Genomic DNA, 13,319 nt, shown 5'->3' with positions numbered 1-13,319 from the left:
CAGTTTAGTGTATTATACAGAGGATCAAGGATATGGAACAGTCTTCCCACATCACTGTCAGATCTTTCTAAAGAACAATTTAAACCGAGAGTAAAATTGCTGCTACTAAGTTGTCTGAATTTTCCATAAGGATTTGTGGTCTAAATTATGTTTTAAATTGTTTTCTACAAAGAAATGTTGTTGTTTTTTTCCACACAATATTATATAGATGTTTGAAATGGTGAAATAGATTTGTTTTTATGGAGACTGCCACTCATCAATAGCCTGACGTAGTCCTACTCAATTCTAGTCAGAATATGAGTCTGATACTGCTCCATAGAGCTGTGATTATGGGGCGTGTTTTGAACGAACCAGGAAAAAAAATGCCTCTGCACTCAATTGGATAGACCTACAACTATTAAGAGCAACGGAGTGTGTGACGTATGTTAAGCGACGCATAGTTGTTGTCCACAAAAATCATAGCGTGCAGTTGCATGCCTAGAATAAGAAGATGAGCCTTGATCGCGTTTCTCTGTTCCTCTTTTAAAATTAATTTGCTGTCGATATCTTCTAGAACAGACCTAATAGCAGAATATACTCACCTCAACTCTCCGGCGGCAGCCATTGTTGTCACCCATGTGCGCTTTGGTCACATGGTTGATTACGTTACTGTTGATCATCTGTCCATCATCGTATAAAGCCCGCCCTGACAATTTGGTTGGCCCGCCAGATATTGTGCGAGCATACTCGCGCTACTGTTGAGCAATGCCAGACCGAACTTCCCGACCTCAAACGTTGTGGGTGGGACTAAGTTCGGAATGGCACCCAGGCTAACTCATCAAGCCCCTTGAGGGTTTTTCGGCAGTAGTCCATCACATTTTCTTTTTTAGTGAAACATTATTCTGTTTTTATGTTTTTGTTGTGAAAATAAAATTAATAAATAAAAAATAAAAAAAAATTGTTAAAAACCTTTATTGAGTATCTACATGAGAAGCAGAATATGGGGAAAACCACTAATGAAAAAGGTTGGTCCAAATTTTTGATTTTCTCCCATCTGTAGTTATGCTGCTATAAGCTTAGGCTACTGGATCACATAAATACCTCCTTTTTTCACTTTGCTGTAGTTCCATCTGGCCTGGTTGTGTTTAGCTGGGACACCATCCTGGATGAAGGCCTTAGCTTGACTGCTGCTTCTAAGAACTTCTATTATAGATCATACAGTTGGTCTGTTTTTTTCCCTGTTTTGCCCATTTTCTCCCTTAGACATAGCTATTGACTCAGTTGTTACTGTGGCTGAGGTTTAATGGGGGATTTAAAGGAAACATGTTGATTTTTAGCTCCCAGCTCTCCTTCCTAGCTCCTATCCTCTACCTTTTGCAGGGTGAAGAACACTATCTAGAGTAGAAAAAGAGCTATGGTCTTCTATGCTGAGTAAAGACATACTTACACCTTCCATCACGCCACTGACACGCATGTGAATAGTTCTGGTCAAATTGAGAGACAGCTTTCCTGAAAAAAAAAAAGAAGTCAAATATGTAGCAAAGAGCTAATGTTCTACGTTCTTAAACCAAAAAAAAAAAAATGAAGGTTTGTACATTAGCCTGTGTCGTACAGTGCATTTCACAAAATAATTAATTTGTATTCACCTCTGTGAAGTGGGCTGTTATGGAGGACCTAGAGTGTCACTGAAATGCGAAAAAAAAAAAGCCATTTCAAATTTAGAACCTAAATTAAATTGTTTGAAATCCAATTTGATAACGATTTTAAAATTTCAAATTTTAAATAGAATTATTAAAGTGGATTGTAAGTTGTATTTATTAATCTATTATCAAAAACTGAATCTAAAAACATTATTTTCAAATTCTATTTCTAAATGTAAACAAAAAACAAAAACAAATTTTGATTTATCTGATTTTAAATACCTTTCTTAATCGTACATTTAAAGAGGTTATTTCTTATTCCATTTCCGTTTTCTTTTTAAACTTGTATTTTTCAAATCCTTCTGGAAATTGCATTTTCTTTTTGCTTAACCATCTCCATTTACCTTTTCCGCGATTCTTCTTGTCCCACAGCATTCTGGAAATCACTTAAACTCTCTTATTTGTTAGATTATCACACTTGGTTAAAAAAATGACCAATGAGGGACCTGGTTACATCCGAGGTGCAACTGTGATTGGTTAAACTGGTTTTTAGTATGTTCAGGGACCAGAAGGATCACAGAAAAGATAAATAGGGCAGATAAAGCGATTTGAAAATGCAAGTAGAAAAAGAAAATGGTAAGGGAATAAGGAATAGCCTTTTTTAATTGTGTGATTATTAAAGAAAAATACATATTTATGATCAGATTTATGAATTTTGGTTTTTAAATCTCCATTCGAATATTTGAAAATGGGTTAATAAATACAGTTTACAATTAATCCTTAATAATTCAATTTAGAATGTGCAATTTGAAAATGCTTTTCAATTTGGATTTCCAATTGCATGATTTAAATATTACATTTTAAATAGCTGGGTTTTTTTTCAGTTACTGTCTTGGTCCTCCATAGGCTCTTCTGTGTATTTTCTGTCATGCAAAGGATTATGAGCAACCTTATAACTCCTAGCGCTGGCTAGAAACAAAAATACAAATAAGAAACACGTTATTTACAAGCAGAAAGGCACAAAACAAAGAGCAAAACACAAATTACTAATAGAGGTGCTATCAAAATCAAAAAAAGCAAAAATAAATGCCTTGGATTTAGCTTCTAGGTCATACCTTTCAATTATGGAAATAATATTAAGTGCATTCTTATTTTTTTTAAGAGCACTAAGGTGTAATAAAAGGCTATTGTGAAAACCGTGTAATTTAGCCATATTCCTCATGTGTTTGGCATTATGGATGAAGAACTTCCCCAAATAAATGATGAATGATAAATGTATTTATCAGAAAGTGTTTTTCATGGCTACACCATAGATGATGTTTATATCTAAAAACATTTTAAAAAAGAACATTTTAGAAAATGTCAGTCCAAAGTGCCTTAATGTTCATGCATTGCAAAAATATATGGTCTGTTGTTTCTGTCAGGGCCCTCTGTTTAAGTTTATTTTTAGTTTCTTTGATTTTCTGTAGTTGTTTTCTTTCAGTGTGGTATTTCTTAGTTACTCTCTGTCGCCCCCTTGTGTCTGTTCCTTCCCCTTTGCTCCCTCCTAGCTGGTCCTATTCACACCTGCTCCCTATCAGCTCATTAGCCCATCCTTTGTACAGTTCCCCATAAACATACACCAGTTCCCTCTGCAGTTCCTGTTTGTAGATTACTTGTTTTGTTGCTGCCTTGTCTCTAGCTCCCTTCTCTACCTACTCATCTCTGCATTTGAGTCCTCAAAGCCTCCACCCAACTTGAGAGGTTCATTATAATCACAGAAAATAAATGTGTAGTTCCAAAACTGAATCACTTCTGAATAAAGTCACTGGCAAATTTCATGGATAAATTCCATGAAAGGTTTTGAAATTAACTTCTTTGGTATTTGGAGCGATTGAAAATGTTAGATACCTTAAGGGGTCCTTATGCCAACTGTATTGGCACTAGAAAGCATGCTGCACCCTGATCCTAGCTCCTTCCTAACAGCACTATTTGGATGACACTCATTATGGCAGCTGCAGACGCACTTCTGCCTTTTCCATTTTATGTATTTACACTGAGTCCGACTCTGTTCTTTCCTTTATCCTCTTAGAACAAAACTGGCTAAAAGCTCATCTGTTTAACTGGTTCTTTCCTAGAGAAACAACACATTGAGCTAATTTAACATTAGCTTCTCTAATATAGAAATGTTTGGGATCAGTTCTTATGTTCCTTTGTCTCCTTGAACCCTCAGTCGAAAGCATCAGACGAATGCTGCATTCTTTATCTGTTTAGATAAACCAAAAACCCAGTAAACATTGGCTTTTATTTGGTTCAGATTTTTAAACATTTTTTATTTGCAATCATTTTTGGCCAAAACATTTTTTGTTCCCTTCATACATAGTTTCCAGCCCTGGTCTGCCATGACCTCGGCCCTCACATGTTTTATTTGTGTCTCTGTTCGAGGACACCTGATTCAAATAATTGTTCCTCCTCAGCAGCCACCAAGTGCTGCTAAAGCCAGTTAATTCTCCTTTCATTTAATTCAGGTGTGTGCAGAGGCGTAGCCAGAAAATCCTAATGGGGTGGCCAGTCAATAACCAATGTACAATGAGGGGTGGCCGAAAGGTGCCAGAACCTCAGGGTCAATCTATACTGTTCCAACAGGAATGAGCACAACATCCATATTTTCTAAATAAAGACAAACTATACTTTCCTACAGCCTTTGTTAACAAATAGATGCATATATTTAAACATCCATGGCATCTAGATAAAAGGTACAGTGGACGAAATACTTTCAGGTTTGAGTCCTGGCGCGAACATATTTTACATTGTCTTTACATACTTTCATTAAAGCTACAGTGTGTAATTTTCAGCGACATCTAACGTCCAGACTGCAGACCGCAGCAACATGAACATCGCCCCCCCACCGCTTCTCCCCCCCAACAGTACAGCGAGCGTTACGGGACAAAATGTCTTCCACGACGTCCGCATCACCTACCTTCTCAAGTGATGAGGTTTGTTTACATAGATAATTTTACAGATAGTATTTCATTAGTCTGTGTGTTCAGTACCGTCTCAGTTCATCTCTCTCAACTTGCCGTAGTTACTTTCGAGCGTAATGGGCGATCTCGCAATCGCTAGTTTGTTGGCTCTGCGCTGCTGTAGCACAAAGATGTCTGCCTCCATGGCTGCGAGACCCGCTCCTATGTAATTATAAATAACGAATTCTAAGGCAACGCAAATATTAAGGTTAAGAGGCTGAGCTCGTAGATGATGATAAATAACATAGTTATGTATAATATATTACATTTCTGACCGTATATCCCTGTAATTATTACACACTGTAGCTTTAATAATCATTCTACAAAAAAATGACATTTAAATGTACTAATATCTGTCATGATCGGTTCTCTAATGGAGACCCAAAGATGCAGAACACCACTGACGGACACAGGATGAAAAGTTTAACAAGTTTATTTGCACAAGCACACAATATGCCGATGACTGGTTCGGGCCTGGAATCTGGTTTCACCGGAGTCTTGAGGGTTCTTGAGGTTCTCCTTGGGAGAGTCACTATTGGTTCTGGAGAAGGATGTGTTAGCAGAGTCCGTTAGCTGCTTCAGCGTCTCACGTCTTATTTGAACAGACCTTGGCTTGGGTTTCCTAGCTCTTGCCCAGAGCTGCTTAGAGGTTGACTGAGAATCTTCAGGGTTTGGCTCGGAGGGTCGGCTCAGCAGGTTAGCTCTTCCAGAGCTTTCACGGAGGAAGCACGAGTCACCTAGAGGCACAGAGACAAACGTTAGAATCTGACTCGGGATTAAGGCCATGGAAAAATCACTGAGATCAAGGCTTTAGCGCTGACCAACTGGAACAACACTGCGGCGTTGAGGTAAGGTCTGAAGGCAGCTTAAGTAGTGGATCCTCTGATGGTCTTGATGAGCTGCACCTGTGCAGGAGGCTCCCTCAGAGGATCCACGGTGGACTCTGCTGGAGAAAAATGGTATTTTCTCCAGCTCCCAACAATATCCACATTAAATTAATTTATAAGTTATTATTAAAGTAATTATTTATCTATGATTTCACTGAAGACACCTAGATGACTTGCAGAGACACATTATTTTCTCTTTACCCCATATAAGACAAAATCTAGTTCTGAAAAGAGCATAAATTCTGTATTTGTTAGTATATTGATGTGCATAATTAACCAGTGTTTCTGTTGTTAAGTAATTGTTCAAATGTGAAAAATGCCACCCTCTGGAGAAAAAAATTGTAAGGGTGGCCAATGATTGGCCCCCATCTAGCTCCGCCCCTGGGTTTGTGGCAGCAAAAAGACAACTAAAGCATACAGAACTGGGGTACCAGGTTCAAATGTGGCCAGCAGGGGGCAATGCTCCAGTTACAGTTGCACTTCTTTAATTGTATCTGAGATAATTTTCTCCAACTTAACATTAGTCAGAGTTAACCGAAACTTTAACAAAGAAATCTGTGCAACACCGGATCCTAGTCTACACAAAAACTCATCCAGACACGTTACTGGTAGTCATTCCTTCACAGTAACAGAAGAGGCTCTTTAAAAACCTTTGTCAGCTTGAAATGATTCACTGCCCACTTATTAAACAGAAAGAAAGATAAAATACCTCATCACACCCCCAGATGAAATGGGAGTGACTCAACATGACTGGTACCCAGATGTTAATATGCAGTCTTAACAGGTGCAGACAGAACTCTCACACAGCAGATTTATCAGCACTTGTTCAACTCACTAAAGTGGCTTAAATTTTTCAGATGAAGCTGTTCTCCTGCCAGCATGAAAAAGCCAAAGGAGACGCCCTGTCTGCCTTTCTGGAAGGTATCTTAAACATTGAAAGGCATGTGAAACCGGAGAAAGCTTTGGACAGTCTGTCCTCAGCAGCACAAAGAAACACCAAAGTCAACATATCCAAATAGCTAGCAGATGAGGAAGCTGTGCATTCTGAGCCAGATCCTCATTAAATATTATTTAGGTAAAAATATATATATAATTGCTCACTCCAATTGAAGGTTTTTATATGTAATTGTTCTTCCAAAGAATGTGATTTATATCAGTTATAATAGTTCCTTCTACAGAACTTTGTAATCCTCACACCCACAAAAAAAAAATAAATAAATAAATAAATAAAATGAAGAATTACAGAACGTGACTCAACTCCAAAGGGAAAGTTTTTTTTTAAAGAGAACACCATAAATTAACTTCCTGAAGCTTTTTTATTGTATAAACTATAAAAAAGCATTAAAATTGAGCATTAAATGTTTCTCAGAATGATGTCACAAGGAGCCTCGTAAGAAGGTTGAACACAATAAAATACACAGATGCACAACAAAAAAAAAGCATGACAGGATAATAAATGCCCATTATAAAAGCTCATATCATCTCAAAGTTTTTTTGGGGATAAAATGTCTTTATCTGCTTTTTAAACCCATCCAGAGAGTGCAACCTCCAGGGGAGGATAAGCACTGCATTCCACAGTCTGTGAAACTAAAACGCCTTGATTCAGTGACCTATGACTACAGGAAAACGTACATATTTAAATCAAATCAAAAGTACATGAAGTAGTCGGTCCACGTAAAGCCCTGAAGGTTTAAACTAAACCTAGACCACTTGAAACAGGGTTTATGGTTCTGTTTGAGTGAGTCAGTAATCGTCAGAGTTTTAAAAAACCCTAAACATGAGTCAGCTCCTTTTTACTGAAACAAGTAAACAGAACACTGTAAAAGTCATTTTGAGATGCCTTGTTTCCAGTTCCAGTTGTTTTGAGATTTTGAAAAAAAAAAAAAAATGGCTCTTACTATCTGTCTTTTGAAGAAACCTTAATCAACAACATAACTATATTTCTGAGGCTACACTTCTAGGTTATTATAATCAAATTATTAGGTCCAGTTGTTTGATGCTTTTTTTTTGTCACTTCTTAATGTTTAGTTCACAAATTAAGTGTATTTGAAAGAAAGAAAATCAACTTTTGCTGATTAACTGTATAATCCGGGCCTACGGGGTACTGTTATAATGTTACGGTGCATATTTTCTGTTGTTTTGCTTTTTTGCACCTTTTAGTTTTACAGTATTTGTTTGAAACCATTTTAGTGCTGCTTTAAGTGGTTTAATAGTGGCTATTGTAGTTGAATTTTCTTTTTGGTTCAAACAGTGCATGCTGGCTCAGGCTTTATTCATCATAGCAGCGGTTGTGGTATAAATGCACCTCAGTAGTGAGTCATCCTGTCCTCTGCTGGTTCTGGGCTTTAATATGCAACCGCCTTGAACTGAAAAGGTTCAGCCACCTTGGAGACTTTGACCCCAAAATGCAAACATGTAAATGATTTCCAGAACAGACGTTTGGGACCATGAGGGATGTAATAAAAAAAAAATAAGAATGTTGAGTTAAACCATGAGCTGGAGACATGCATATAATGAAGGCTCTAGGGCGAGATCATTTGTAAGGTTTTAAACAACAGACCTCTTCTACTTCTTTTTACTGTGCCAGGAAACGCCTTCAGCTTCTTACTGAAGACCCTTGCAAAAAAAATCCATAATGCTCCAGAGGAAAAAAAATGTATGACAGCTGGAAAAAAGCAGTGGATTCTGGAGCTGCTCCAGACCAGAGATGACACCACATCCAGCAGCAAAACAGATGGAAAAAAACACACCCATCTTACTGCAGTTAGGAAAGAACACATTTGGCCAACAAGAGTCAGCTCTTTATTTCAGTTTAAAGGACAGACTTTTCTAAACATACCAAGCAACTAGTCAAGAATCACAAGATTAAATAAGGTGTAGAAATGACACTCATAAAATAAAATCAGAGTAGTTTTCTTCTTCCCATTTTCCTATCCTCGAAGCCACAATCTATTCCCATACAAATTATATACATAAAATACACAAGAAAACTCAAGAGAGTTCAAGAAATAAATATTTCTTTCCTACCAAATATTTTCACACAAAAAAACGTATAAAATCCATATTAGATAAGAATCATTGAAACTTAAAATACATCTCTGATCATCCACCCTTCTGCCATACCTTTCTGTAAAAATTAGTTTATCTTACGCCTATCAGGTGTATTCATAGGACAAAGCTTTATTTTGCATCTGTTCAAATATTATCCAGTGTATGTAACACTTTTTTTTAAACTTGTACTACAGAATTAGGCCAAAACTCTTGCATAAACTGGATTTATAACCACTCTTTATTACCACAGCATTTTAAACCGACTTGAACAAACTGTTTTTAAATAAGTTTCGATCTTTATTCCTTTCAGTGTTTTTATATGTGTATGAAAGATATCACTCTCATACAGCTTGGCTGAGGAGATACTGTATCTCTGTCAACAGTGAGGGACTTCCTGGTTAAATAAAGTAAATCAGCTCAATAAACAACAACCTTTTATCCAAGGAGCAGATTTTCAGGAAGGCAGTCGTTTCAGTTCTGTTTTGGCACTTTGCTACAGAAAACCACCAGATCAAAACTGTTCATTTCCTTTTCTCTGTCCTGTCACAGATTTAAGTAGAGATCAGACTCATTGAGAGCTGTTTTAAACGAAATTCCGTTTTCTTTACAGTCTTGTATACAAAATGACAAAATAAATCTGTCTAAGTCTTGTTAGGATGTAAACCCCCAAATTTTGGGCTCCAGTTGAACCATCTGTTTAATCAGTAGTTTGTCTTTCTTTGTGTGGGTATTTCTCAGCTTAGTCTTTAGTAATCATACACAGATTTCTCCAGAGGTCTTTTTGATATATGACAAAGATCCCCCAGAGGTAAGGTAAGGTATTCATTCCTCATTCATTAAAGATGTTTATAGAAGAAAAATGGGCCTAGCATCACTACAGTAAAATCTTCCTGCTTTTTATTTCTATTCGTAATAAAGCGCTTCCTTAAACAAAGTGTTTTTCAAGCTGCACAACCAATGGGTAGATGAATATGACCAGCTAGATATGATAAGGAGTCAATGAACCCTGTTTCCTCCTTTTTTCAGATACTCAATCTCCCTACAGTTAATGAACTTCAGCAGCAATGAAGCATTTCATGAGTCTTTATTCCTCTGAGTGTCCAATCTTTCAGTTTGTTTGTTTGATCCCTGACTATTCATGTATGGACATGCATGGCCTCTTTTCTCTTTTGCCTCCTGCGCCTACACAGCAGAACAACCAGCAGAATCAGCAGCAGGAGTCCCAGAGCCCCCCCGATGAGGCCCGCTGTCAGAGGGAGGCTGCTGCTGCTCGGCTGGTACTCCATACAGGACTTATTGCTTTCCCCAGCTTCGTTTGCAGCGACCACACAGACCTCCGCTTTGTGGTCTATCTGGCCCAACACCGCGCTCCTGTGGTCCTCCTCAAACATCTTCTTCTCTCCTCCAACGGTCACAAAATAAGCTGTGATAAAGGAATTTGGTGCACACCACTGAACTACAACTTCTGAACCGTTCCAGGATACAGATTGTAGCTTGGGAGGATCTGGACGCTGGTCAGGCAAGGTGGAGCCCTGGCAGAGACAGCCAGAGGAGGCAGCCAGTTCCTCACAGCGGGGTTGTTTCTCACGGCAGGGGTTGTAGTCGCACCTTTTAGGAATTCCAGTATTAGTAGGCACTTTGATCAGGTCAGAGGAGGTGGATGTATCATAATCGTAGTCAAACGTGGCAAGGTCGGGATCATAAGGAGGTATCCCTGTCCCTGCAGGTGTAAAGGGCAGTGGACAGTGACCCCTGATTGAAAGCAGACATACGATCACGAAGGGGAGGGGCTGATTCCTCATGGCAGGCGATGAGCTGGAAGTCATAAAAAAAAAAACTCCATCAGAGGATTTCATAAGCTGCTAATATTATTAGTGTTTATGAACAAACAATTTCCTCTACATTCTTTTTTTTACATAACCTGTAATCTATCCATCATATTTCATTTTATGATATTTGGATTTTATCTGACAGACTCTAATAAATGTAACTTACATTAATATACATCCCTTTTACATTTAATCCTCTTTAATACAATCAACTGCATCCAATTTTCTTCTGCAAGTTTCTAAGAAGTAAATGTTGGAGCACTTTTAAATCATCACTGCAAAAATTGAAATCTAAGTAGGTCAATTTTTATGGAAATAAGTATATTTTCCCTTATTTTAAGCAGATATGTAAGACAATTTGCCAATAGATGAAGATTATTTACATTTACAATACAAATAAAAAAAAACCTACTTCATTATCTTATTTCAAGAGTATAATATCTAGTTATCTTATTTTTAGGCTAATAATACTTATTCTATCTGAAGATCACCCTTTTGCCAGATCAAGTTAAGAGCTAATACACCAAACTGCAAAGATTGTATTTAAATGAGTAAAAATGGCTTAAAATAAGTGTATTTACCCTTAATTTGAGTAGAAAAATAAGATGATCTGCCAATGATATGAGCGTTTTTACCCTTAGAATAAGATAATTACGGTAGATAATATGCACTTAAAATAAGAGACTGCGCTTGTTTTTTTACTTATTTCAAATGTAAATTGTCTTATTCCATTGGCAAAGTGTCTCATTTATCTGCTCAATTCAAGAAAAAAAAAAACTTATTTTAAGAAAAAAAAAAAAAGGACGTACTTAGATTTACATTTTTGCAGTGCACCAGACCAATTTTTGCAGTGAAGGTTGAAAGATGGTACAAATGCAAACCTACCAAAACTGGGCAAGGAGATCAGGATTCAAAGCAGCATCAGCAACAGCCAGATGCCCATTGGAAAAGTTTCTTAAATAATTGTATTTACCCATTTGAGCAGGTTGCGAAGATAAACGGACAAAGGACTGCATATTTTTGCCCTCAAAATTATATAGTCTCATATTACACACTTGAAATAATATACTGATTTCTCTTATCTGAGAGTGAGTAGTGTAGATCACTTTGAAACCCTCTGACTTTAAAAAGTTTAATTCAATTGCACATCATATACACTTTATCACGCAATGGTAAAGTCTAGGGATTTTAAATTCTGAGGCAAAGATTAAAATCTGTTGTTCAGAGATGTTTTCATTCCAAACTTATAAAGCTTGACTCATACTGAACAAACTAAACATCACATTTCGGTTTCTATATGTGCTGATAAAGACTTGCTGATAAAGGTGAATGCCACACTTTTCTGTTTTTCATTCATAAAACAGTTAACATTTTTGAAACATTTTTCTTAAATTTGCTCTATAATTATTTGTCGCATCAAACACAAAATCAAAAGAGAAATTACTTTTCTTTTTAAGCTGTATATTTTATATAAAATCCTGATGAAATACATTGAAGGTTGTATTGTAAGGTGACAGAAACAAGCTAAATGTTTTTATACATTTTCAGACTTTTGTGCATTAAGGACTTGGATTCAGTTTATCTGTTATGGAAGAGCCTTAAGAGGGACAAACTGTTCTATTCCTTGAATTCCTCATCTGTAACAAATTAAATGGCAAAAAACAGAACAAACAGTAACAGATAAAACTGTTTATTTAATGACAGGTGGATTTAATCGACCAATAAAAAGATCCCTAAGCCGTTTCAACAAATAATGTTGCACTATTTTGGCGTAAAGACGTAACAAACCAAGGACTCTTAATTAGCTGAAATGTATGACCCTGTCTGTGTTTTCTTAGTGATTTATTGACTTTTTTACAAGATAATTCAAGTAATCCTCATTTGTAAAGATTTGGAGCAGCTTCAATCTTAATCAGCATTCCAGGGAGTATTGCACAACTGGTCCAAATGCCTGCACACCCAAGCAGAGAGCAAAGCCTGGTCAGCTGGATCTGATTACAGGAAAAAGGAGGCATGGAGATCCCACATAAAGTGCACCTAAAATATGACCTGGCATGAGCTTTAGGAGAGAAATCATGTTAAACCTCATTCTAAAGGTTCTCTGATTTAATTTCCTCTGACTGTAAACACAATGAAAGCAAAGCAGGAGGTCCACAGGAATACCAATCTGCTGTCTGTTTGTGGTAAAGAAACTGCATGCATTTATAATAATAACTGAAACTATGCAAAACAAAAGGAGACATGAACTTACCTGTTGCTTTAGATTGAGATCTTGACCTGAATGCAATCTGAGTTCCTTTGCTTCACTTCGCTTTCCTCTGACTCCCCACTTTATGTTTCCCTCCTGCCCAACAATCGCCTCCTTCTTATTGCCTGCCCCCCCCCCCGCCTCTCATTCCCAACCCCATGATTCCAGCTCCACCTCTTTTGCCTAACACTTAAGCGTTGTCATTGAGTGACGTTCATGTCAGCTGGTGATTTAACCACAGTCTAATGTGAGTTAGATCATCTATTGCATTCAGATTAGGTGAACCAGAGAATGTCTGCTCACCCTGTTTAACAGTCTGCACATTTTTCAGAGGGTGTCTCACTTGTTAATGAAGTTTGTTCTCCTTTTTTGGAGAGGATGGAATATTGAATGGCCTTGATTCATTAAAGCTCATCAAGTAGGGGAAGAACTTTTCTACCTGACTGGAAATGAATGACTAAACGTCATTAAGGCCTATAAAGTTAAGCACAAGTTCCTCAAACAGCTAGAAATGTGTCTGAATTTGTTCCCTTATCAAGGATAAAGTTCATTTAGGACCCAAAGGGACAGTTTCTGAAACATCTGCTGCAGAAGGATAATCTCCCGCCTTCTTAACCCATGCTGTGTTGAGATAAACGTAGGGCCTTGTTTACTCCAGTTCCAGTTGTTTTAAACTTTTTAAT

The 13,319-nt window shown here is 37.3% G+C and overlaps 1 protein-coding gene across 1 annotated transcript; it reads right to left on the bottom strand.

Annotated features, from left to right (window-relative positions):
* Positions 1-6,875: 6,875 nt before the first annotated feature.
* Positions 6,876-12,760, bottom strand: LOC107089841 (LRRN4 C-terminal-like protein). The gene is made up of 2 exons (XM_015382846.1): positions 12,640-12,760; positions 6,876-10,374 (listed from the first exon to the last, which is right to left on the bottom strand). The coding sequence occupies exon 2, from the start codon at positions 10,359-10,361 to the stop codon at positions 9,696-9,698; it is 666 nt and encodes a 221-aa protein (XP_015238332.1). The 5' UTR covers positions 10,362-10,374; positions 12,640-12,760; the 3' UTR covers positions 6,876-9,695.
* Between the last annotated feature and the right edge of the window lie 559 nt (positions 12,761-13,319).

Source organism: Cyprinodon variegatus, unplaced genomic scaffold (assembly GCF_000732505.1).
Source record: "Cyprinodon variegatus isolate N-32 unplaced genomic scaffold, C_variegatus-1.0 Scaffold268, whole genome shotgun sequence".
NCBI lineage: Eukaryota > Metazoa > Chordata > Actinopteri > Cyprinodontiformes > Cyprinodontidae > Cyprinodon > Cyprinodon variegatus.
This window is presented reverse-complemented; position numbering and strand designations above follow the sequence as displayed.

What these genes read in the sequence shown, in the direction of transcription:
- LOC107089841 (XM_015382846.1), bottom strand. Translation starts at nt 10,361, where the DNA reads ATGAGGAATCAGCCCCTCCCCTTCGTGATCGTATGTCTGCTTTCAATC.